This window comes from Pinus tabuliformis, chromosome 8 (genome assembly GCF_031772625.1).
Source record: "Pinus tabuliformis cultivar Carrire ecotype Pingquan chromosome 8, CPIR1, whole genome shotgun sequence".
Classification (NCBI taxonomy): domain Eukaryota; kingdom Viridiplantae; phylum Streptophyta; class Pinopsida; order Pinales; family Pinaceae; genus Pinus; species Pinus tabuliformis.
The window spans coordinates 1,186,691,776-1,186,718,060 of record NC_142294.1 but is presented as its reverse complement, the minus strand read 5'-3'; the positions used below and the strand labels follow the sequence as shown (position 1 = coordinate 1,186,718,060).

Here is a 26,285-nt window from a genome sequence, read left to right as displayed (position 1 = left end):
TTTCTATGGTTCAATTCTGAACAAAACTATGTACTACAGATATTCCAAGTGCTACCTCTTCAACTGAGCTGGAAAAAAATTAGAATATGACAGCAACTCTTACAAGAGACTGCGAAGTGTCAATCACACATGAGTTAAGATTAGTATCTTTGTTCTTAGCAAGTTTGAGTCTATGTAACCACTTAGCTTTAAGTATTTGAATCAATGCAATTTACTGAGCAACAGTTCATATCAGAATTTGTGTTATTATTGTGCAGTTTCCTCCTCTGTCCATCTATTGGATTTTGTCATTACCAAAAAGTTGAATATAAATATGTGAGCTACCAACACTCTTGTTTGAAAAGCTGAAAGCTGCGTACAAGTATATGTTTCCAATCCATTTTGAGTTTCTTATATTCTTCTGCATAGGAAGAAGAGACAATGTGTCAGCTGTTGGTTCTATGCCATTGCATCTGCTAGGTACTGGATACCTATTGCTGTTATTTATCAGAACGTTAAAGAAAATGTTCACTGTTCTGTCCTTCTGAAGTTGATCCTTCGTTTCTCTGTGACATTGCCATTTTGTTTTTGAAATTTACATTTCATTATGCGCGTTGATGCTGCGCAGAAATTTTCATATAATGTTAATCAGTCCATTAAAATATGTTGGAAAATAATAGAGACGATATAAGTCAGTCCAATAAAGACAATGTAAATATAGTTTGAAAAAGTTCATACAGGGTAAATTGTATGCAAAGCTGCTCATAAAGAAAAATCAGGATCTCTTTCATGCGAAATGGATTGTTATTCTAGTAAAATTGTTAAATATTTTTTATTCATTTCACTTATTATTCAAATTTGTTTCGAACTTGCATGTATGTATAAATTTAACTTATATGTATATATAAATTTGTTTATTAAAACGCCAATAGTGTACGAGGATAACAAATCTCATCACTAACTCATCCCCACCTGTTTATTTCTATGCATTTTCATTCTCATTCTAGTTACGCCGTAAGGCGTTCCCTCTGAAACGAACTCCCCTCCATGCAACCGTGTCTCGACATGGGCCGTTAAATGGATTGTTAGACGATTAAATAATCTCAAGCCATTAGATCATCAGTGAAGAACATTCTGATCAGTGAAGAGTCGCACGCCCTGAGGTCTGAAGCAACACAGGGAAATTTTATGGGTATATCGAAGTGGGTGGCGGTATTCAGACCATTTTTGGTCTGGATTCTCAGATTTTTGGAACCGAATCCCCAGTTTGCATATTTTTTTATCTGCTTCCTGTTTTATGATTCTGGTTCTCACATTTTCGTATCTCTGTCTTCTCGTCTGATTTGGGTCAGCAGCGTTTTTTGCTGTGGGAAGAAAACTTCTGAAGATGAAGATCAAGGGTGGGTGCGGGGTTAACAGTTTTTTGAATTCATGGAAGATACTCTTATTCCTTGTAGCCTCCATTAATCCCGACATATTTAGAGTCGAAAATGGTGTTGATTGTAGGAGCAGGGGTGCTGGGATTGACCTACACTTTCATGAAGACTGGATGGCCCTCAGGCCTTATTGTACTGGCACTGGTGGCATGCATTGCCTATTATGGCATGACGCTGTTGGTGTGGTCTAAGAGGGCCCTCAAAAGGCAAGGATTTCAGAAAATATAGCTTTGGAGATCTGGGCTTTGCTGTTTATGGAAGTACAGGGAAAGCCATGGTGGATTTTATGGTGGTCCTCTGCATGGAAGGAGTTTGTGTGGGTTATCGCATATTCATAGGGAATACTCTGTCTTACGTGTTTATTACGCCGTAAGGCATTCCCCTCTGAAATCAACTTTGCTCTCTGCCTACGTGTCATTACTTTGCACCATTAGATGATATGTTAGACGATTGAGCCATCTTGAATCGTTGGACCATGTTGAGATAGCTGCAACTCCTTAACTGCCTGAGCAGCGCATCGGCTTCGTCTCCTTGGGTACTGTATCGACGGCGGGGAGAAGATGCTGGTGTACGAGTATATGCCCCAGGGGCCGCTGAGTCTGCATCTGTTTGAATGGGCGGCGGCCGGGCTGAGGCCGCTAGAATGGAAATAGAGGCTTAGCTTTGCCCTCGATGTCGCCCGCGGAGTTGAGTACCTGCACAACCTTGCACGGACGAGCTTCATTCACAGAGATCTGAAGCCCTCTAATATCCTTCTAGGCGACGACATGAGGGCCAAGGTCTCGGATTTCGAGTTGGTCAAGCTGGCCCCTGATGGAAAGTTTTCTGTTGAAACCAGGCTAGCCGGCACTTTTGGTTATCTCGCCCCTGAATACGTAGGTACGCATGGAATCACTCCATTTCATTCCATTTCCCTCGATGTCGTCTGCGGAGTTGAGTACCTGCACAGCCTTGCACAGACGAGCTTCATTCACAGAGATCTGAAGCCCTCTAATATCCTTCTGGGCAACGACATGAGGGCCAAGGTCTCGGATTTCGAGTTGGTCAAGCTGGCCCTTGATGGAAAGTTTTCTGTTGAAACCAGGCTGGCCGGCACTTTTGGTTATCTGGCCCCTGAATACGCAGGTACACATGGAATCACTCCATTTCATTCCATTGCCCTCGATGTCGCCCGCGGAGTTGAGTACCTGCACAGCCTTGCACAGACGAGCTTCATTCACAGAGATCTGAAGCCCTCTAATATTCTTCTGGGCGACGACATGAGGGCCAAGGTCTCGGATTTCGAGTTGGTCAAGCTGGCCCCTGATGGAAATTTTTCTGTTGAAACCAGGCTGGCCGGCACTTTTGGTTATCTGGGCCCTGAATACGCAGGTAAGCATGGAATCACTCCATTTCATTCCATCAATCTAGCTTTGTTGGAATTTAGTAGCTTTGTTTTGTTTCATTCCATCAATTTAGGTTTGTTGGAATTCACTTTGATTTGTTTGAATTCATTAACTTAAGTCTCATTGAGTTGATTCGGAATGCAATGAGTTCATTCAACCAGGGAGATTCTTCAGTCTCCCTGGTTGAACGAACTCATTGCATTCCGAATCAACTCAATGAATCTTAGCAATGGTGTAACGCCTGTGTCTGATTTGTTGGAGGACTATTCGCTAACCTTTGATGGTGAAAAACCACCTTTGTCCTGCACTATTCTTGATTCAAACTGGATATTGACTTAACTTGTTCCATATGCCTGGTGAGTTCATATAGTATTATTAGAGCACATATAAATGTAATGCACTATGATGAAAGTACTCTGTTAAGTTAATTAACCATTTTCACTGTAGCCCACCTGTTTGATTTACAGCAGCATCGTTTAGCAATGGTATTTTGATATACAAGACTGTTATCTGTAGTTTAAGGAAGAAGGACCAATGGTACTTGGATGTACAAGACCGTTTTATGTAGTTTAATCCTTAAGGAAGAAGGACGAATTGAAGACCGAGGATAGTAATAACCAGACTAGAAACTTGGGAGGAAATGCCTGAGAAGGGTAGTCTTCTAGAACAAGACAAAAACTTTGTCTAAATGAATAAGTTCCCACCAATGACATTTTATTAAGATAAGCGACACTGTAGACTGTGCTGTCTCACGGTGCCAGGTAAATACGAATAATGCAATATTGCCGTAGAACTCAAGATAGTGGTATGGAGCTCATGAACCGTAACCCCAACTCTCATGGTTGCAATAGAACCGACAACCTGATTAAGAGACGTGTTTCTTATACCATCCTTATATGAATCTGCATTATTGAAGTGAAGTTAAACAGCCTTATGAATCTGCATTATTGAAGTAAAGTACATAGCTTGAATAAATAGGAACAATTTTTTGTACCATACTTGTCCTCATTCCTGCCCTTTGTATAGCTCTGTGAGAGAAAAAGAATCCCAACTTCGCATGATCACAGTAAAGCCCACAACCTGAATAAAAGACCTGTTTCTTGTACCGTTCTTTCATAAATCTGCATTATTGCAGTAAAGCCCACAACTTGAAAAAATGTTTCTCCAAATTTGTCCCTTGGGATAGCAGAGACCCTCCTCAAAAATCATGTTAAACAGTCCCTCAAAATGTGTGCCACATCCATCAAAATTCGTGTTGTTGTTTTGCCTCGATTTCTGCACTGACGGTCTCGTTGATTTTCATGTTCCTCTCTTTGGAATTTGTGCCTCCAATGGCTACTTCCCTCCTAGAAAATTGAACCCTCCTTCTCTAGTTGCAAATTCTCCTTCAAGTTCTCCTCTACTCTTCTCCTTGTGCTCTCTCAAGTGTGAAGTGAATAATGAGCCTCCCTTTTCTCCTTTTGTCTCACAGAAAAGATGGAATCCCTAAACCTAGGATCCAATGGATGAGATTTAATCTCCAAATATTAAGATGTGTGGTTGAGATCAATTCTCCCAAATGACCCCCCCTCACACATTGGCCCCATTACTTAAAAGCCTCATAGTAACTTTTTCAAGTGTGTACCTCACTTTAACATTAGAAAATTGCGCTCTGTACTTTGCATATAAAGTCATTTTATAAAGTACAAGTGACTTTAATATTAAGAAAAATACATGGTACAACACTTTTACATACCTTTTCCACCCTTGACATTAATATAACTCATAAATGTCACTAAGACAAAAGTCATAAATGTCTAGTAACACCTCTCCTTGGTACTATTTTGAACAAAGGAATTCTTACAAAAACCAAGAGGATTAGTTTCCATTTCTTATAGATAGCATCTTAGTAATCAAGGGGCATTCCTCTTATGAAATGGAGTCATATAGCTACTTCAAATAAAGTGGGGTTATGGGGCCTCAAAAATATATTTATTTAGCAAATCTTTAGCAACTTGGAGCCTATTCTCCTTATGAAGGGTAATGCTATCTAAGTATATCAAGTATCTCTTGATGGAGGAATAATATCGATAGACAAGGAAATCGACCAAAGGTTAAATCATTTGGAAAGCATTGGTAGATGCTTTCCCTTTAGTTGTCTCTTAGATGATCCAGATAGTGGGGAATGACTAAAAGGTCGAATTCAATGAGGATCCCTAGATAGGGGGAAGATGGCGATTAACAACTTTCAAAAGCCCTAATTAAGTATCTCCACACAATAGGTATTTTTTTCATTAACGAATGCCAAAGTGTAGTCTCCCCGAGCAAAGCACAGGTCGAGGTGGAATCCTGAGTAAGACAGAGCTTTGGAAGGCCTAGAAGATGTAGAGTGGCACAACTATATGGGGAAGATGATATCCAATTCTATTAGACTAAATGAGGATGGGGAGTAGAATACACAACTAAATTGGGTTATTCAACCCATTTCAAAGTTCAATTCTTGGGGGAAAATAAATGGTGGTGTAGGCTCCTTTTGAAACTCCATGCTCCCCTAAAGTGAAAAATTGTCATATCAATAACTATGAAAAATAAACTACTCATGTGAAATAATGGTTTAAAACAAGGTTGGGTTGGCCCAAATTGATGCACCTCGTGCATAGCTTTGGAGGAGATCATTTCTCACTTATTTGTTTTATGTCATTATGTCATTATAAAGCTAGTATTCAAGAAAAAATCTTCTACGATGAAGCAGGACTTGGATGATGCAAGTCGAGCTAGTATTCAAGCAACAATATTCTTGGAAGAAGCAAGATTTGGAAGCATGCTTGTAGGAGTGGCTTCATAATGCATCATTCAAACACTTTGATGCTTTTCCATGTTTATTGGTGTATGCATTATGGTAAGCCCAAAATTCTAGTAATTTTCAAAATGAGAAAATTATGTCACAAATAATTAAACTTACTAGATCCAAAAACCAAAAACTCAAAATTTCAATTATGCCAATACTAAATTATGATATCTTGTAAGAATATAATTTAAATAAATCTAACTAAAATAAGTATCTATATATATATATATATATATATATATATATAACAAATTTATTTTTAAACTCAAACATTTTCTTCCTATAAAAATCTTTTTCATAATATTTTTTTCAAATATATTAAATTTTATAATTGTGCATGCCAAATGGTTTAAGAAAATATAAATCTTCACTACATAATCTGAAAATATCAAAATGGTTAAAAAATATTAATAAATAAATAAATAAATAAACCTGCACTACATAATTTGAAATTATTAAAATGATTAAAAATAAATAAATAAATTCCGTAACGCAGCGCTCTAGAGGAACGATGTAACTGCATAAATCCACTTCAAATAAGAACCCCAATAACACAGCATAATAGTGTAACCATAAAAGCATCCGATAGAATAACGGCCGACTTATTCGTTCACATATAATTCAATGCATTCACCTCTAAGGAGTACATAATGATCATTGTAGCTTTGAATACTCTTGTGAAAACACTTATCCTATCCTGGACTGTTTCCAGTCAATTAATTATAATTTATTTCCTTAATTACAATTACCTTTTCATTAGCTATTCTTAGAATTTGACAACCCACACACCGTATTTTTTATTCCAAGCTATAGTCAAATGTAGAAAACACAACGGCTTATTAGTGAAATTTCCATTTTAATCCATCCCGCTTTCCTTTTTGTTTAGTGGATTCAGATGCGGGCAAAGCAATTAGTGGATTCAGATGCGGGCAAAGCAATTAGTCATTTAAGCTTTCTAGCTACGTTACCAGAAAGGGAAACGAAACGAGAAACAACAACGAGATGAGAAACGAAGTTTGGAAGTCTTGCATTCAAAAAACGAGGAGAGAGAAAAAATTAAGAAAAATGTGAAAAACATAAAACAAAGCCTACATCATCTGTATTTTCCAATAATGTGCTCATATAGACCATTCTCGAATATTCATAGTGAGAAACAAATCTTGTGTTGCTTATATAGGTCATTCTCAAATACCTATGTTTGATCCTTTAATAGTGAAGAAACCTTTGGCATTGAATTCAAGCTTGATTTGACCTTTCCATTTCCACTTGATTTGGACCTATTTCCATTTGATTTGGACCTAGTGAGAGTGGGATTTTTTTTAAGGCCATATTCCTAGAAATTTCCTGATGAGTACATGATCTGGCATATCATGTGTATATTCTGCCATATTATTTGAGCGGACCTCAAATTTGAGCTATATTGTAGTATTTGGTAAGCAACTACTAGGATGTAGTTTCTCTAGTTGGGTAATAGGATAGTGAAGATTGAATTGAGCTCCATTGGAATTAGGGAATTGAGCCAAAAGAAGAGGGTTGTTTAGAACTACTACTACCTTCAACTATTTTGCTATAGGAAGAAGTGTTGCTCCCTCTACTGACATTTTGTGTATGATTTTCATGATGTTATATTTCTTTTAATTATGATTTATCTGTTACTTTTTATTCTATCATATTGATATTATTTTTACTGAAGATTTATTATAAAACATAAGAATTTTTTATTTTGTTTTATAGTGGAGGATTTTTTATTTTTGATTTTATTTTAGATGGTTAACGCTTCAACAAAAAGGCACCTGAAAATTTTAACATCATGAAAACAATCAGAGAACATGGAGGATGAACCTGAAATTCTATGCGATCCACGGACCACTTTCCATGACCAACACTCAACAGAGACCACACAGAGACTATGTATCAACCAACCAGTGTATACTCAACCAAGAAAATTCGCTGGAGGAGATTGCAAAAAACTACTACCCTAATCATGTACGAGATGACAAACAGCTGTAACGTGTTCCAGAAGATTGAATACAGAGTTGTCACTTCAAAATAAGTGCAATAAAGTCAGCAAAAATGGAGATATTAATTTCAACATCTGAATAATAATAATGAGACCCACATTTCTTCAATATTCGCTCCATGTTATCATATGAGAAGATTTTCTGTGGGGTTCTTGCACTGATCGGAGGAGGAGGAATTCTGTGTGGGTTTCTTGCACTGATCGTAGGAGGAGGAATGCATAAAGTCGGAAATGCGTTTCAACATGGGGGGCGCATTCTCAGATTTCGGATTGAAAAGATGAAATACGTGGTCTTCGCCTTCCGTCACAACCAAATCGGCATCTTTGCCCGCCTTCTTTAGCGCTTCGTAATACAAAACACCGCGATCTCTCAGAAGATCCTTCTCTGCCACAAATACAATAATTTGTCCATACATTAGAGTGGACAAATCAGGAGAAAGGGGTCCAACTGGGTTGGAAAAGGGTGGTCTCTATCCGCGCCTGCGGGGAGAGAGATGCTCCATATTACGTCCATCAACTTATTAAAATCCTCCACCTCAGCCCCTGGCCCCAATTCGCGGCCAATTCGTTCTTCGCTGCCAAAGGCGGGGTGAACCAGAATGGCCCCTTGTAAACACACCCCATCCCAATTCCTTGTACTTGACCCAATGCCTAGCTGGTGCACGATATTGGCACCAGCACTGTCACCTGCCAAGAACACGTTTCTGAAATCTGCGTGTGAAGCGAGTCACGGATCCACAGACACCCCATCCAACGCCACTGCTTGACGGTCAAGCCATTCAAGAGCACCAAAACAATCGTCATATGCCGCAGGGAGGCGATGCTCGGGGGTTCTCCTATAGTCTACCGATACACAAATCACCTTGGCCTCGGTAGCCACTTTAGTAAGATAGTTGTGATAAAATGGCGAAGCAGCGGATTCGATGCAGAAACTCCCTCCGTGAACATAAACAAGCATTGGCACTTTTTCTTTTCCATCGGTAACCACAAGCCGGGGTAGGTAGAGACGTACGAAGACGCTTGTTTCAGGATTGATGACCACGTCTTTGGATGCCACTCCATGCAAATCAAGATAATCGAGCTCTGGAGAAGGCGGAATCGTACCCACATCGACCAAGCGTTCAACTGTTCCGTCTTCATAAGCTCTCACGAAACCAGGAGCTTCAACAATGATAGACAAGGGTGACGGCGACTCCATAGGTGTTGTTGCACTTTAGACGACGCCAAAAAAAAAGCAAATGCAAGCAAAAAGTTTTCTTCAGACACGTACTGAAATTACAAAGCCGAGCGACACAGACACATCGTATTTAAAGTTCCGGGTGACAAATATTTTTATACCCTAGTTCCAGAAGCTCCGGATAACGAAATTTTTTCCACCCTAATTCCAAAACTGAATTGCCACGTGGCCCTAAAACATCGGGTAAGGATCCAAATTTAATGGTGCTTTGGCATCAAGGATCAGGGCCACGCCAGACTTCTCCTCTACGGCACGACGTTTCCGAGTAATTGTGTAACCAGTCTGTAGCAAGTAGCGATAACGACACTCTTACGACGGATACCTTTGGGAGCACTTTCTGTGGATCCCTCCACCATTTTGAATGCTTCTCGATAACATCGCGCACTTTGCGCAGATCCCTGCACCATTCCAATGCTTCTTGAGAACATCAAAAGTGCGTCTCGTGAGTTGTGGACATAATTTCAAGAATTATTAGTCATATTTGAAATTATATTGGATTATAGTTTTGGGTGGATTATAATTAATTATAATAATAATTAGGTAGTTAATGTGATAGTGATTAGGGTATATAAACCGGTAATTAGTTTGTTGGTTACTTAATAGGTGGGGGATTGTGAGTTAATGAGTAATGGTGGGAGGGTCTGTTGTTTAAAGTGTTAATGGTTGGTGTTAATGATTAACTAATAGAATAGTGGTTGGTGTTATTTTGGGATTTAATATTTTAGTAATTGATTTGTTGGATAATTAAGGGCTCTATGCTAGTGAGTTGGAGTTAGTAGTTAGTGATTTAATTAATTTAAATCTATGGGATTAATGGGTTAGTAGTTAAATGTTTAATAAATTGATGCAGCTCAGCCTGACAATATTTACGCCGAAAGGCGTTCCCCTCTGAAATCAACTTTGCTCTCTGCCTATGTGTCATTACTGTGCACCCTTAGATGATATGTTAGACGATTGAGCCATCTTGAGTCGTTGGATCAGCTGCAACTCCTTAACTGCCTGAGCAGCGCATCGGCTTCCTCTCCTTGGGTACTGTATCGACAGTGGGGAGAAGATGCTGGTGTACGAGTATATGCCCCAGGGGCCGCTGAGTCGTTTGAATGGGCGGCGGCCTGGCTGAGGCCGCTAGAATGGAAACAGAGGCTTAGCTTTGCCCTCGATGTCGCCCGCGGAGTTGAGTACCTGCACAGCCTTGCACGGACGAGCTTCATTCACAGAGATCTGAAGCCCTCTAATATCCTTCTGGGCGACGAAATCTGAAGCCCTCTAATATCCTTCTGGGCGACGACATGAGGGCCAAGGTCTATAACTATGTTAGGATTAGACAGGTACTCTCATTTGTTTGTGGGTCGTTTTTCTGGATGGGAAATATGAGTTTTCCAAAAAAAATACTTTCAATCGGTTTTTGATTGTGGAATCATCGGTATTATGTCTGGAATTTTCAGCAAATGCGCCAACAGGCTCATGAAAGTGGAGATTCTCCTGCCATACCTATAACAGTGAGGCAGTTAGAAGCTATTATTCGATTAAGCGAGTCCATTGCAAAGATGCAATTGTGAGTAGTCCCAGCATTATTTTGTAATTTTTCAATGTATGCATTATTGTTAATCAAAGTCAATCGATTTCCTTAGTCAGATTGCATCTGAAAAATTGAAAATATTGTTTTTAATGCAGGTCAACTGTAGCAACAGAGGAACATGTCACAGAAGCTTTGAGGCTTTTCAATGTTTCTACTATGGATGCTGCACGCTCTGGCATTGCTGAACAAATAAGTTTGACACCAGAAATGAGAAGTGAAATTCAGGTACGCGTCTCATCTAATCTAGCAAGTAAGAACAGCTATATTTGTGGATTCTTTCTTCAAACCAAAAGCCTGCTATGCTTGCGAACTATGTCATGGTCTTTGATTTGCAACAATAAAGAAAATTGATGGTTGCTCATGCTAGTGCCACATGCTTGTAACAGCAAGTTGAGACACAGATAAAGAGACGGATGGGAATCGACATCAACGTATCTGAGAGGCGTCTGATTGATGATATGGTCAGAATGGGGTTGAATGAATCAACTGTAAGAATTACAACACTCATTATATTGCTGAGTTTCGGCAGTGACTATTTTATTATTATAATTTTCCAATGTCAGTACATGTTACTTCTATAATTAGTTTTGTTAGCTAGCTCAATATTGGAGTTATATTGCTTACCCGTAGATCATTTTATGGGTAGTTTGCGCAACAGGCAATGTATATCACGGGGAGAAATGGCTTTCGTCACCTATAGAACCTTGCTAATGATGTTGTTTACAGCCTCTCTTAAGTAATGATATGATAGGTTGTTTACAGCTTCTCTGAAGTAATGATATCATAGCCATGGTTTTCACCAAGTGGGCTGATTTGTTCATTTCAGGTTCGAAGAGCTCTCCTTATCATGCATCAAAGGGATGAAGTGGAATACAAGAGAGAAAGGCGTGTCATAGTTCGCAAAGTGTAAAGTTAAAGATGAGTGATCTGATACTGTTAGGACCCTAACAGAGGGCCGCGGCTAGGCAGTGCCAGTTTTGTGTAAAGTTTATTTTCTTCAACAGGCATCCTTCCAAAAGGCTTTTCTATAATGGTCTCGACACAAGAGGCAGTTTTATTATGATAAATATCGTGGTAAAGTCATGCTTACGAGGTCCCTCCTCCCAAATCAAGTCATGCTTACGAGGTCCCTCCTCCCAAACCAAGTCATGCTTACGAGGTCCCTCCTCCGACTCTTACAAGGGTTCCCTACATTCCAGCTCCCACAGGAAAACCCCACCCCTCTTCTCCTCCACCAGTCCACAAACTCCCCACACCTCCCAAATATGTTTACCCTGCTCCTCCTCCTCGCTATTAGACTCTGCAACTAGTCAAACAAGTATGCATTTTCACATAAGTTTTCTCTGCTACTTTCTTTCCACTGTTACATGCATTTCAATTTCTTATGGTTTGTTTTATAGGATGGATCTCAGTTCACCATTTTCTGATCACCATTTTCTGATGTTGCTCTCAGTGAATCACACAGATAGGTAGAGTATGAGAGTTTAGTTTCGAAAATCTGGTTTAATAGTTAAGTGGAGAGGTTTGGTCTTCAAGATTTCTATGGTTCAATTCTGAACAAAACTATGTACTACAGATATTCCAAGTGCTACCTCTTCAACTGAGCTGGAAAAAAATTAGAATATGACAGCAACTCTTACAAGAGACTGCGAAGTGTCAATCACACATGAGTTAAGATTAGTATCTTTGTTCTTAGCAAGTTTGAGTCTATGTAACCACTTAGCTTTAAGTATTTGAATCAATGCAATTTACTGAGCAACAGTTCATATCAGAATTTGTGTTATTATTGTGCAGTTTCCTCCTCTGTCCATCTATTGGATTTTGTCATTACCAAAAAGTTGAATATAAATATGTGAGCTACCAACACTCTTGTTTGAAAAGCTGAAAGCTGCGTACAAGTATATGTTTCCAATCCATTTTGAGTTTCTTATATTCTTCTGCATAGGAAGAAGAGACAATGTGTCAGCTGTTGGTTCTATGCCATTGCATCTGCTAGGTACTGGATACCTATTGCTGTTATTTATCAGAACGTTAAAGAAAATGTTCACTGTTCTGTCCTTCTGAAGTTGATCCTTCGTTTCTCTGTGACATTGCCATTTTGTTTTTGAAATTTACATTTCATTATGCGCGTTGATGCTGCGCAGAAATTTTCATATAATGTTAATCAGTCCATTAAAATATGTTGGAAAATAATAGAGACGATATAAGTCAGTCCAATAAAGACAATGTAAATATAGTTTGAAAAAGTTCATACAGGGTAAATTGTATGCAAAGCTGCTCATAAAGAAAAATCAGGATCTCTTTCATGCGAAATGGATTGTTATTCTAGTAAAAGTGTTAAATATTTTTTATTCATTTCACTTATTATTCAAATTTGTTTCGAACTTGCATGTATGTATAAATTTAACTTATATGTATATATAAATTTGTTTATTAAAACGCCAATAGTGTACGAGGATAACAAATCTCATCACTAACTCATCCCCACCTGTTTATTTCTATGCATTTTCATTCTCATTCTAGTTACGCCGTAAGGCGTTCCCTCTGAAACGAACTCCCCTCCATGCAACCGTGTCTCGACATGGGCCGTTAAATGGATTGTTAGACGATTAAATAATCTCCAGCCATTAGATCATCAGTGAAGAACATTCTGATCAGTGAAGAGTCGCACGCCCTGAGGTCTGAAGCGACACAGGGAAATTTTATGGGTATATCGAAGTGGGTGGCGGTATTCAGACCATTTTTGGTCTGGATTCTCAGATTTTTGGAACCGAATCCCCAGTTTGCAGATTTTTTTATCTGCTTCCTGTTTTATGATTCTGGTTCTCACATTTTCGTATCTCTGTCTTCTCGTCTGATTTGGGTCAGCAGCGTTTTTTGCTGTGGGAAGAAAACTTCTGAAGATGAAGATCAAGGGTGGGTGCGGGGTTAACAGTTTTTTGAATTCATGGAAGATACTCTTATTCCTTGTAGCCTCCATTAATCCCGACATATTTAGAGTCGAAAATGGTGTTGATTGTAGGAGCAGGGGTGCTGGGATTGACCTACACTTTCATGAAGACTGGATGGCCCTCAGGCCTTATTGTACTGGCACTGGTGGCATGCATTGCCTATTATGGCATGACGCTGTTGGTGTGGTCTAAGAGGGCCCTCAAAAGGCAAGGATTTCAGAAAATATAGCTTTGGAGATCTGGGCTTTGCTGTTTATGGAAGTACAGGGAAAGCCATGGTGGATTTTATGGTGGTCCTCTGCATGGAAGGAGTTTGTGTGGGTTATCGCATATTCATAGGGAATACTCTGTCTTACGTGTTTATTACGCCGTAAGGCATTCCCCTCTGAAATCAACTTTGCTCTCTGCCTACGTGTCATTACTTTGCACCATTAGATGATATGTTAGACGATTGAGCCATCTTGAATCGTTGGATCATGTTGAGATAGCTGCAACTCCTTAACTGCCTGAGCAGCGCATCGGCTTCGTCTCCTTGGGTACTGTATCGACGGCGGGGAGAAGATGCTGGTGTACGAGTATATGCCCCAGGGGCCGCTGAGTCTGCATCTGTTTGAATGGGCGGCGGCCGGGCTGAGGCCGCTAGAATGGAAATAGAGGCTTAGCTTTGCCCTCGATGTCGCCCGCGGAGTTGAGTACCTGCACAACCTTGCACGGACGAGCTTCATTCACAGAGATCTGAAGCCCTCTAATATCCTTCTAGGCGACGACATGAGGGCCAAGGTCTCGGATTTCGAGTTGGTCAAGCTGGCCCCTGATGGAAAGTTTTCTGTTGAAACCAGGCTAGCCGGCACTTTTGGTTATCTCGCCCCTGAATACGTAGGTACGCATGGAATCACTCCATTTCATTCCATTTCCCTCGATGTCGTCTGCGGAGTTGAGTACCTGCACAGCCTTGCACAGACGAGCTTCATTCACAGAGATCTGAAGCCCTCTAATATCCTTCTGGGCAACGACATGAGGGCCAAGGTCTCGGATTTCGAGTTGGTCAAGCTGGCCCTTGATGGAAAGTTTTCTGTTGAAACCAGGCTGGCCGGCACTTTTGGTTATCTGGCCCCTGAATACGCAGGTACACATGGAATCACTCCATTTCATTCCATTGCCCTCGATGTCGCCCGCGGAGTTGAGTACCTGCACAGCCTTGCACAGACGAGCTTCATTCACAGAGATCTGAAGCCCTCTAATATTCTTCTGGGCGACGACATGAGGGCCAAGGTCTCGGATTTCGAGTTGGTCAAGCTGGCCCCTGATGGAATTTTTTCTGTTGAAACCAGGCTGGCCGGCACTTTTGGTTATCTGGGCCCTGAATACGCAGGTAAGCATGGAATCACTCCATTTCATTCCATCAATCTAGCTTTGTTGGAATTTAGTAGCTTTGTTTTGTTTCATTCCATCAATTTAGGTTTGTTGGAATTCACTAGCTTTGATTTGTTTGAATTCATTAACTTAAGTCTCATTGAGTTGATTCGGAATGCAATGAGTTCATTCAACCAGGGAGATTCTTCAGTCTCCCTGGTTGAATGAACTCATTGCATTCCGAATCAACTCAATGAATCTTAGCAATGGTGTAACGCCTGTGTCTGATTTGTCGGAGGACTATTCGCTAACCTTTGATGGTGAAAAACCACCTTTGTCCTGCACTGTTCTTGATTCAAACTGGATATTGACTTAACTTGTTCCATATGCCTGGTGAGTTCATATAGTATTATTAGAGCACATATAAATGTAATGCACTATGATGAAAGTACTCTGTTAAGTTAATTAACCATTTTCACTGTAGCCCACCTGTTTGATTTACAGCAGCATCGTTTAGCAATGGTATTTTGATATACAAGACTGTTATCTGTAGTTTAAGGAAGAAGGACCAATGGTACTTTGATGTACAAGACCGTTTTATGTAGTTTAAGCCTTAAGGAAGAAGGACGAATTGAAGACCGAGGATAGTAATAACCAGACTAGAAACTTGGGAGGAAATGCCTGAGAAGGGTAGTCTTCTAGAACAAGACAAAAACTTTGTCTAAATGAATAAGTTCCCACCAATGACATTTTATTAAGATAAGCGACACTGTAGACTGTGCTGTCTCACGGTGCCAGGTAAATACGAATAATGCAATATTGCCGTAGAACTCAAGATAGTGGTATGGAGCTCATGAACCGTAACCCCAACTCTCATGGTTGCAATAGAACCGACAACCTGATTAAGAGACGTGTTTCTTATACCATCCTTATATGAATCTGCATTATTGAAGTGAAGTTAAACAGCCTTATGAATCTGCATTATTGAAGTAAAGTACATAGCTTGAATAAATAGGAACAATTTTTTGTACCATACTTGTCCTCATTCCTGCCCTTTGTATAGCTCTGTGAGAGAAAAAGAATCCCAACTTCGCATGATCACAGTAAAGCCCACAACCTGAATAAAAGACCTGTTTCTTGTACCGTTCTTTCATAAATCTGCATTATTGCAGTAAAGCCCACAACTTGAAAAAATGTTTCTCCAAATTTGTCCCTTGGGATAGCAGAGACCCTCCTCAAAAATCATGTTAAACAGTCCCTCAAAATGTGTGCCACATCCATCAAAATTCGTGTTGTTGTTTTGCCTCGATTTCTGCACTGACGGTCTCGTTGATTTTCATGTTCCTCTCTTTGGAATTTGTGCCTCCAATGGCTACTTCCCTCCTAGAAAATTGAACCCTCCTTCTCTAGTTGCAAATTCTCCTTCAAGTTCTCCTCTACTCTTCTCCTTGTGCTCTCTCAAGTGTGAAGTGAATAATGAGCCTCCCTTTTCTCCTTTTGTCTCACAGAAAAGATGGAATCCCTAAACCTAGGATCCAATGGATGAGATTTAATCTCCAAATATTAAGATGTGTGGTTGAGATCAATTCTCCCAAATGACCCCCCCTCACACATTGGCCCCATTACTTAAAAGCCTCATAGTAACTTTTTCAAGTGTGTACCTCACTTTAACATTAGAAAATTGCGCTCTGTACTTTGCATATAAAGTCATTTTATAAAGTACAAGTGACTTTAATATTAAGAAAAATACATGGTACAACACTTTTACATACCTTTTCCACCCTTGACATTAATATAACTCATAAATGTCACTAAGACAAAAGTCATAAATGTCTAGTAACACCTCTCCTTGGTACTATTTTGAACAAAGGAATTCTTACAAAAACCAAGAGGATTAGTTTCCATTTCTTATAGATAGCATCTTAGTAATCAAGGGGCATTCCTCTTATGAAATGGAGTCATATAGCTACTTCAAATAAAGTGGGGTTATGGGGCCTCAAAAATATATTTATTTAGCAAATCTTTAGCAACTTGGAGCCTATTCTCCTTATGAAGGGTAATGCTATCTAAGTATATCAAGTATCTCTTGATGGAGGAATAATATCGATAGACAAGGAAATCGACCAAAGGTTAAATCATTTGGAAAGCATTGGTAGATGCTTTCCCTTTAGTTGTCTCTTAGATGATCCAGATAGTGGGGAATGACTAAAAGGTCGAATTCAATGAGGATCCCTAGATATGGGGAAGATGGCGATTAACAACTTTCAAAAGCCCTAATTAAGTATCTCCACGCAATAGGTATTTTTTTCATTAACGAATGCCAAAGTGTAGTCTCCCCGAGCAAAGCACAGGTCGAGGTGGAATCCTGAGTAAGACAGAGCTTTGGAAGGCCTAGAAGATGTAGAGTGGCACAACTATATGGGGAAGATGATATCCAATTCTATTAGACTAAATGAGGATGGGGAGTAGAATACACAACTAAATTGGGTTATTCAACCCATTTCAAAGTTCAATTCTTGGGGGAAAATAAATGGTGGTGTAGGCTCCTTTTGAAACTCCATGCTCCCCTAAAGTGAAAAATTGTCATATCAATAACTATGAAAAATAAACTACTCATGTGAAATAATGGTTTAAAACAAGGTTGGGTTGGCCCAAATTGATGCACCTCGTGCATAGCTTTGGAGGAGATCATTTCTCACTTATTTGTTTTATGTCATTATGTCATTATAAAGCTAGTATTCAAGAAAAAATCTTCTACGATGAAGCAGGACTTGGATGATGCAAGTCGAGCTAGTATTCAAGCAACAATATTCTTGGAAGAAGCAAGATTTGGAAGCATGCTTGTAGGAGTGGCTTCATAATGCATCATTCAAACACTTTGATGCTTTTCCATGTTTATTGGTGTATGCATTATGGTAAGCCCAAAATTCTAGTAATTTTCAAAATGAGAAAATTATGTCACAAATAATTAAACTTACTAGATCCAAAAACCAAAAACTCAAAATTTCAATTATGCCAATACTAAATTATGATATCTTGTAAGAATATAATTTAAATAAATCTAACTAAAATAAGTATCTATATATATATATATATAACAAATTTATTTTTAAACTGAAACATTTTCTTCCTATAAAAATCTTTTTCATAATATTTTTTTCAAATATATTAAATTTTATAATTGTGCATGCCAAATGGTTTAAGAAAATATAAATCTTCACTACATAATCTGAAAATATCAAAATGGTTAAAAAATATTAAAAATAAATAAATAAATAAACCTGCACTACATAATTTGAAATTATTAAAATGATTAAAAATAAATAAATAAATTCCGTAACGCAGCGCTATAGAGGAACGACGATGTAACTGCATAAATCCACTTCAAATAAGAACCCCAATAACACAGCATAATAGTGTAACCATAAAAGCATCCGATAGAATAACGGCCGACTTATTCGTTCACATATAATTCAATGCATTCACCTCTAAGGAGTACATAATGATCATTGTAGCTTTGAATACTCTTGTGAAAACACTTATCCTGGACTGTTTCCAGTCAATTAATTATAATTTATTTCCTTAATTACAATTACCTTTTCATTAGCTATTCTTAGAATTTGACAACCCACACACCGTATTTTTTATTCCAAGCTATAGTCAAATGTAGAAAACACAACGGCTTATTAGTGAAATTTCCATTTTAATCCATCCCGCTTTCCTTTTTGTTTAGTGGATTCAGATGCGGGCAAAGCAATTAGTCATTTAAGCTTTCTAGCTACGTTACCAGAAAGGGAAACGAAACGAGAAACAACAACGAGATGAGAAACGAAGTTTGGAAGTCTTGCATTCAAAAAACGAGGAGAGAGAAAAAATTAAGAAAAATGTGAAAAACATAAAACAAAGCCTACATCATCTGTATTTTCCAATAATGTGCTCATATAGACCATTCTCGAATATTCATAGTGAGAAACAAATCTTGTGTTGCTTATATAGGTCATTCTCAAATACCTATGTTTGATCCTTTAATAGTGAAGAAACCTTTGGCATTGAATTCAAGCTTGATTTGACCTTTCCATTTCCACTTGATTTGGACCTATTTCCATTTGATTTGGACCTAGTGAGAGTGGGATTTTTTTTAAGGCCATATTCCTAGAAATTTCCTGATGAGTACATGATCTGCATATCATGTGTATATTTTGCCATATTATTTGAGCGGACCTCAAATTTGAGCTATATTGTAGTATTTGGTAAGCAACTACTAGGATGTAGTTTCTCTAGTTGGGTAATAGGATAGTGAAGATTGAATTGAGCTCCATTGGAATTAGGGAATTGAGCCAAAAGAAGAGGGTTGTTTAGAACTACTACTACCTTCAACTATTTTGCTATAGGAAGAAGTGTTGCTCCCTCTACTGACATTTTGTGTATGATTTTCATGATGTTATATTTCTTTTAATTATGATTTATCTGTTACTTTTTATTCTATCATATTGATATTATTATTTTTACTGAAGATTTATTATAAAACATAAGAATTTTTTATTTTGTTTTATAGTGGAGGATTTTTTATTTTTGATTTTATTTTAGATGGTTAACGCTTCAACAAAAAGGCACCTGAAAATTTTAACATCATGAAAACAATCAGAGAACATGGAGGATGAACCTGAAATTCTATGCGATCCACGGACCACTTTCCATGACCAACACTCAACAGAGACCACACAGAGACTATGTATCAACCAACCAGTGTATACTCAACCAAGAAAATTCGCTGGAGGAGATTGCAAAAAACTACTACCCTAATCATGTACGAGATGACAAACAGCTGTAACGTGTTCCAGAAGATTGAATACAGAGTTGTCACTTCAAAATAAGTGCAATAAAGTCAGCAAAAATGGAGATATTAATTTCAACATCTGAATAATAATAATGAGACCCACATTTCTTCAATATTCGCTCCATGTTATCATATGAGAAGATTTTCTGTGGGGTTCTTGCACTGATCGGAGGAGGAGGAATTCTGTGTGGGTTTCTTGCACTGATCGTAGGAGGAGGAATGCATAAAGTCGGAAATGCGTTTCAACATGGGGGGCGCATTCTCAGATTTCGGATTGAAAAGATGAAATACGTGGTCTTCGCCTTCCGTCACAACCAAATCGGCATCTTTGCCCGCCTTCTTTAGCGCTTCGTAATACAAAACACCGCGATCTCTCAGAAGATCCTTCTCTGCCACAAATACAATAATTTGTCCATACATTAGAGTGGACAAATCAGGAGAAAGGGGTCCAACTGGGTTGGAAAAGGGTGGTCTCTATCCGCGCCTGCGGGGAGAGAGATGCTCCATATTACGTCCATCAACTTATTAAAATCCTCCACCTCAGCCCCTGGCCCCAATTCGCGGCCAATTCGTTCTTCGCTGCCAAAGGCGGGGTGAACCAGAATGGCCCCTTGTAAACACACCCATCCCAATTCCTTGTACTTGACCCAATGCCTAGCTGGTGCACGATATTGGCACCAGCACTGTCACCTGCCAAGAACACGTTTCTGAAATCTGCGTGTGAAGCGAGTCACGGATCCACAGACACCCCATCCAACGCCACTGCTTGACGGTCAAGCCATTCAAGAGCACCAAAACAATCGTCATATGCCGCAGGGAGGCGATGCTCGGGGGTTCTCCTATAGTCTACCGATACACAAATCACCTTGGCCTCGGTAGCCACTTTAGTAAGATAGTTGTGATAAAATGGCGAAGCAGCGGATTCGATGCAGAAACTCCCTCCGTGAACATAAACAAGCATTGGCACTTTTTCTTTTCCATCGGTAACCACAAGCCGGGGTAGGTAGAGACGTACGAAGACGCTTGTTTCAGGATTGATGACCACGTCTTTGGATGCCACTCCATGCAAATCAAGATAATCGAGCTCTGGAGAAGGCGGAATCGTACCCACATCGACCAAGCGTTCAACTGTTCCGTCTTCATAAGCTCTCACGAAACCAGGAGCTTCAACAATGATAGACAAGGGTGACGGCGACTCCATAGGTGTTGTTGCACTTTAGACGACGCCAAAAAAAAAGCAAATGCAAGCAAAAAGTTTTCTTCAGACACGTACTGAAATTACAAAGCCGAGCGACACAGACACATCGTATTTAAAGTTCCGGGTGACAAATATTTTTATACCCTAGTTCCAGAAGCTCCGGATAACGAAATTTTTTCCACCCTAATTCCAAAACTGAATTGCCACGTGGCCCTAAAACATCGGGTAAGGATCCAAATTTAATGGTGCTTTGGCATCAAGGATCAGGGCCACGCCAGACTTCTCCTCTACGGCACGACGTTTCCGAGTAATTGTGTAACCAGTCTGTAGCAAGTAGCGATAACGACACTCTTACGACGGATACCTTTGGGAGCACTTTCTGTGGATCCCTCGACCATTTTGAATGCTTCTCGATAACATCGCGCACTTTGCGCAGATCCCTGCACCATTCCAATGCTTCTTGAGAACATCAAAAGTGCGTCTCGTGAGTTGTGGACATAATTTCAAGAATTATTAGTCATATTTGAAATTATATTGGATTATAGTTTTGGGTGGATTATAATTAATTATAATAATAATTAGGTAGTTAATGTGATAGTGATTAGGGTATATAAACCGGTAATTAGTTTGTTGGTTACTTAATAGGTGGGGGATTGTGAGTTAATGAGTAATGGTGGGAGGGTCTGTTGTTTAAAGTGTTAATGGTTGGTGTTAATGATTAACTAATAGAATAGTGGTTGGTGTTATTTGGGATTTAATATTTTAGTAATTGATTTGTTGGATAATTAAGGGCTCTATGCTAGTGAGTTGGAGTTAGTAGTTAGTGATTTAATTAATTTAAATCTATGGGATTAATGGGTTAGTAGTTAAATGTTTAATAAATTGATGCAGCTCAGCCTGACAATATTTACGCCGAAAGGCGTTCCCCTCTGAAATCAACTTTGCTCTCTGCCTATGTGTCATTACTGTGCACCCTTAGATGATATGTTAGACGATTGAGCCATCTTGAGTCGTTGGATCAGCTGCAACTCCTTAACTGCCTGAGCAGCGCATCGGCTTCCTCTCCTTGGGTACTGTATCGACAGTGGGGAGAAGATGCTGGTGTACGAGTATATGCCCCAGGGGCCGCTGAGTCGTTTGAATGGGCGGCGGCCTGGCTGAGGCCGCTTAGAATGGAAACAGAGGCTTGGCTTTGCCCTCGATGTCGCCCGCGGAGTTGAGTACCTGCACAGCCTTGCACGGACGAGCTTCATTCACAGAGATCTGAAGCCCTCTAATATCCTTCTGGGCGACGAAATCTGAAGCCCTCTAATATCCTTCTGGGCGACGACATGAGGGCCAAGGTCTATAACTATGTTAGGATTAGACAGGTACTCTCATTTGTTTGTGGGTCGTTTTTCTGGATGGGAAATATGAGTTTTACAAAAAAAAATACTTTCAATCGGTTTTTGATTGTGGAATCATCGGTATTATGTCTGGAATTTTCAGCAAATGCGCCAACAGGCTCATGAAAGTGGAGATTCTCCTGCCATACCTATAACAGTGAGGCAGTTAGAAGCTATTATTCGATTAAGCGAGTCCATTGCAAAGATGCAATTGTGAGTAGTCCAGCATTATTTTGTAATTTTTCAATGTATGCATTATTGTTAATCAAAGTCAATCGATTTCCTTAGTCAGATTGCATCTGAAAAATTGAAAATATTGTTTTTAATGCAGGTCAACTGTAGCAACAGAGGAACATGTCACAGAAGCTTTGAGGCTTTTCAATGTTTCTACTATGGATGCTGCACGCTCTGGCATTGCTGAACAAATAAGTTTGACACCAGAAATGAGAAGTGAAATTCAGGTACGCGTCTCATCTAATCTAGCAAGTAAGAACAGCTATATTTGTGGATTCTTTCTTCAAACCAAAAGCCTGCTATGCTTGCGAACTATGTCATGGTCTTTGATTTGCAACAATAAAGAAAATTGATGGTTGCTCATGCTAGTGCCACATGCTTGTAACAGCAAGTTGAGACACAGATAAAGAGACGGATGGGAATCGACATCAACGTATCTGAGAGGCGTCTGATTGATGATATGGTCAGAATGGGGTTGAATGAATCAACTGTAAGAATTACAACACTCATTATATTGCTGAGTTTCGGCAGTGACTATTTTATTATTATAATTTTCCAATGTCAGTACATGTTACTTCTATAATTAGTTTTGTTAGCTAGCTCAATATTGGAGTTATATTGCTTACCCGTAGATCATTTTATGGGTAGTTTGCGCAACAGGCAATGTATATCACGGGGAGAAATGGCTTTCGTCACCTATAGAACCTTGCTAATGATGTTGTTTACAGCCTCTCTTAAGTAATGATATGATAGGTTGTTTACAGCTTCTCTGAAGTAATGATATCATAGCCATGGTTTTCACCAAGTGGGCTGATTTGTTCATTTCAGGTTCGAAGAGCTCTCCTTATCATGCATCAAAGGGATGAAGTGGAATACAAGAGAGAAAGGCGTGTCATAGTTCGCAAAGTGTAAAGTTAAAGATGAGTGATCTGATACTGTTAGGACCCTAACAGAGGGCCGCGGCTAGGCAGTGCCAGTTTTGTGTAAAGTTTATTTTCTTCAACAGGCATCCTTCCAAAAGGCTTTTCTATAATGGTCTCGACACAAGAGGCAGTTTTATTATGATAAATATCGTGGTAAAGTCATGCTTACGAGGTCCCTCCTCCCAAATCAAGTCATGCTTACGAGGTCCCTCCTCCCAAACCAAGTCATGCTTACGAGGTCCCTCCTCCGACTCTTACAAGGGTTCCCTACATTCCAGCTCCCACAGGAAAACCCCACCTCTTCTCCTCCACCAGTCCACAAACTCCCCACACCTCCCAAATATGTTTACCCTGCTCCTCCTCCTCGCTATTAGACTCTGCAACTAGTCAAACAAGTATGCATTTTCACATAAGTTTTCTCTGCTACTTTCTTTCCACTGTTACATGCATTTCAATTTCTTATGGTTTGTTTTATAGGATGGATCTCAGTTCACCATTTTCTGATCACCATTTTCTGATGTTGCTCTCAGTGAATCACACAGATAGGTAGAGTATGAGAGTTTAGTTTCGAAAATCTGGTTTAATAGTTAAGTGGAGAGGTTTGGTCTTCAAGATTTCTATGGTTCAATTCTGAACAAAACTATGTACTACAGATATTCCAAGTGCTACCTCTTCAACTGAGCTGGAAAAAAATTAGAATATGACAGCAACTCTTACAAGAGACTGCGAAGTGTCAATCACACATGAGTTAAGATTAGTATCTTTGTTCTTAGCAAGTTTGAGTCTATGTAACCACTTAGCTTTAAGTATTTGAATCAATGCAATTTACTGAGCAACAGTTCATATCAGAATTTGTGTTATTATTGTGCAGTTTCCTCCTCTGTCCATCTATTGGATTTTGTCATTACCAAAAAGTTGAATATAAATATGTGAGCTACCAACACTCTTGTTTGAAAAGCTGAAAGCTGCGTACAAGTATATGTTTCCAATCCATTTTGAGTTTCTTATATTCTTCTGCATAGGAAGAAGAGACAATGTGTCAGCTGTTGGTTCTATGCCATTGCATCTGCTAGGTACTGGATACCTATTGCTGTTATTTATCAGAACGTTAAAGAAAATGTTCACTGTTCTGTCCTTCTGAAGTTGATCCTTCGTTTCTCTGTGACATTGCCATTTTGTTTTTGAAATTTACATTTCATTATGCGCGTTGATGCTGCGCAGAAATTTTCATATAATGTTAATCAGTCCATTAAAATATGTTGGAAAATAATAGAGACGATATAAGTCAGTCCAATAAAGACAATGTAAATATAGTTTGAAAAAGTTCATACAGGGTAAATTGTATGCAAAGCTGCTCATAAAGAAAAATCAGGATCTCTTTCATGCGAAATGGATTGTTATTCTAGTAAAAGTGTTAAATATTTTTTATTCATTTCACTTATTATTCAAATTTGTTTCGAACTTGCATGTATGTATAAATTTAACTTATATGTATATATAAATTTGTTTATTAAAACGCCAATAGTGTACGAGGATAACAAATCTCATCACTAACTCATCCCCACCTGTTTATTTCTATGCATTTTCATTCTCATTCTAGTTACGCCGTAAGGCGTTCCCTCTGAAACGAACTCCCCTCCATGCAACCGTGTCTCGACATGGGCCGTTAAATGGATTGTTAGACGATTAAATAATCTCCAGCCATTAGATCATCAGTGAAGAACATTCTGATCAGTGAAGAGTCGCACGCCCTGAGGTCTGAAGCGACACAGGGAAATTTTATGGGTATATCGAAGTGGGTGGCGGTATTCAGACCATTTTTGGTCTGGATTCTCAGATTTTTGGAACCGAATCCCCAGTTTGCAGATTTTTTTATCTGCTTCCTGTTTTATGATTCTGGTTCTCACATTTTCGTATCTCTGTCTTCTCGTCTGATTTGGGTCAGCAGCGTTTTTTGCTGTGGGAAGAAAACTTCTGAAGATGAAGATCAAGGGTGGGTGCGGGGTTAACAGTTTTTTGAATTCATGGAAGATACTCTTATTCCTTGTAGCCTCCATTAATCCCGACATATTTAGAGTCGAAAATGGTGTTGATTGTAGGAGCAGGGGTGCTGGGATTGACCTACACTTTCATGAAGACTGGATGGCCCTCAGGCCTTATTGTACTGGCACTGGTGGCATGCATTGCCTATTATGGCATGACGCTGTTGGTGTGGTCTAAGAGGCCCTCAAAAGGCAAGGATTTCAGAAAATATAGCTTTGGAGATCTGGGCTTTGCTGTTTATGGAAGTACAGGGAAAGCCATGGTGGATTTTATGGTGGTCCTCTGCATGGAAGGAGTTTGTGTGGGTTATCGCATATTCATAGGGAATACTCTGTCTTACGTGTTTATTACGCCGTAAGGCATTCCCCTCTGAAATCAACTTTGCTCTTGCCTACGTGTCATTACTTTGCACCATTAGATGATATGTTAGACGATTGAGCCATCTTGAATCGTTGGATCATGTTGAGATAGCTGCAACTCCTTAACTGCCTGAGCAGCGCATCGGCTTCGTCTCCTTGGGTACTGTATCGACGGCGGGGAGAAGATGCTGGTGTACGAGTATATGCCCCAGGGGCCGCTGAGTCTGCATCTGTTTGAATGGGCGGCGGCCGGGCTGAGGCCGCTAGAATGGAAATAGAGGCTTAGCTTTGCCCTCGATGTCGCCCGCGGAGTTGAGTACCTGCACAACCTTGCACGGACGAGCTTCATTCACAGAGATCTGAAGCCCTCTAATATCCTTCTGGGCGACGACATGAGGGCCAAGGTCTCGGATTTCGAGTTGGTCAAGCTGGCCCCTGATGGAAAGTTTTCTGTGTGAAACCAGGCTAGCCGGCACTTTTGGTTATCTCGCCCTGAATACGTAGGTTCGCATGGAATCACTCCATTTCATTCCATTTCC

The 26,285-nt window shown here is 39.5% G+C and overlaps 3 protein-coding genes and 1 pseudogene across 3 annotated transcripts; 2 read left to right on the top strand and 2 right to left on the bottom strand.

Annotated features, from left to right (window-relative positions):
* Positions 1 to 7,700: 7,700 nt before the first annotated feature.
* Positions 7,701 to 8,975, bottom strand: LOC149239593 (2-hydroxyisoflavanone dehydratase pseudogene; annotated as a pseudogene).
* A 1,198-nt stretch (positions 8,976 to 10,173) lies between these two features.
* On the top strand, positions 10,174 to 12,000 carry LOC149239592 (DNA replication licensing factor MCM5-like). The gene is made up of 5 exons (XM_089369914.1): positions 10,174 to 10,212; positions 10,330 to 10,439; positions 10,559 to 10,688; positions 10,850 to 10,951; positions 11,290 to 12,000. The coding sequence occupies exons 1-5, from the start codon at positions 10,174 to 10,176 to the stop codon at positions 11,371 to 11,373; spliced, it is 465 nt and encodes a 154-aa protein (XP_089226040.1). The 3' UTR covers positions 11,374 to 12,000.
* Positions 12,001 to 19,661: 7,661 nt separating this feature from the next.
* LOC149239591 (2-hydroxyisoflavanone dehydratase-like) lies at positions 19,662 to 20,935 on the bottom strand. The gene is made up of 2 exons (XM_089369913.1): positions 20,353 to 20,935; positions 19,662 to 20,078 (listed from the first exon to the last, which is right to left on the bottom strand). Exons 1-2 carry the CDS (start codon positions 20,803 to 20,805, stop codon positions 19,734 to 19,736), a joined length of 798 nt encoding a protein of 265 aa, XP_089226039.1. The 5' UTR covers positions 20,806 to 20,935; the 3' UTR covers positions 19,662 to 19,733.
* Positions 20,936 to 22,133: 1,198 nt separating this feature from the next.
* LOC149239590 (DNA replication licensing factor MCM5-like) lies at positions 22,134 to 23,958 on the top strand. Its single transcript, XM_089369912.1, has 5 exons — positions 22,134 to 22,172; positions 22,291 to 22,400; positions 22,519 to 22,648; positions 22,810 to 22,911; positions 23,250 to 23,958. The coding sequence occupies exons 1-5, from the start codon at positions 22,134 to 22,136 to the stop codon at positions 23,331 to 23,333; spliced, it is 465 nt and encodes a 154-aa protein (XP_089226038.1). The 3' UTR covers positions 23,334 to 23,958.
* The last annotated feature ends 2,327 nt before the right edge of the window (positions 23,959 to 26,285 follow it).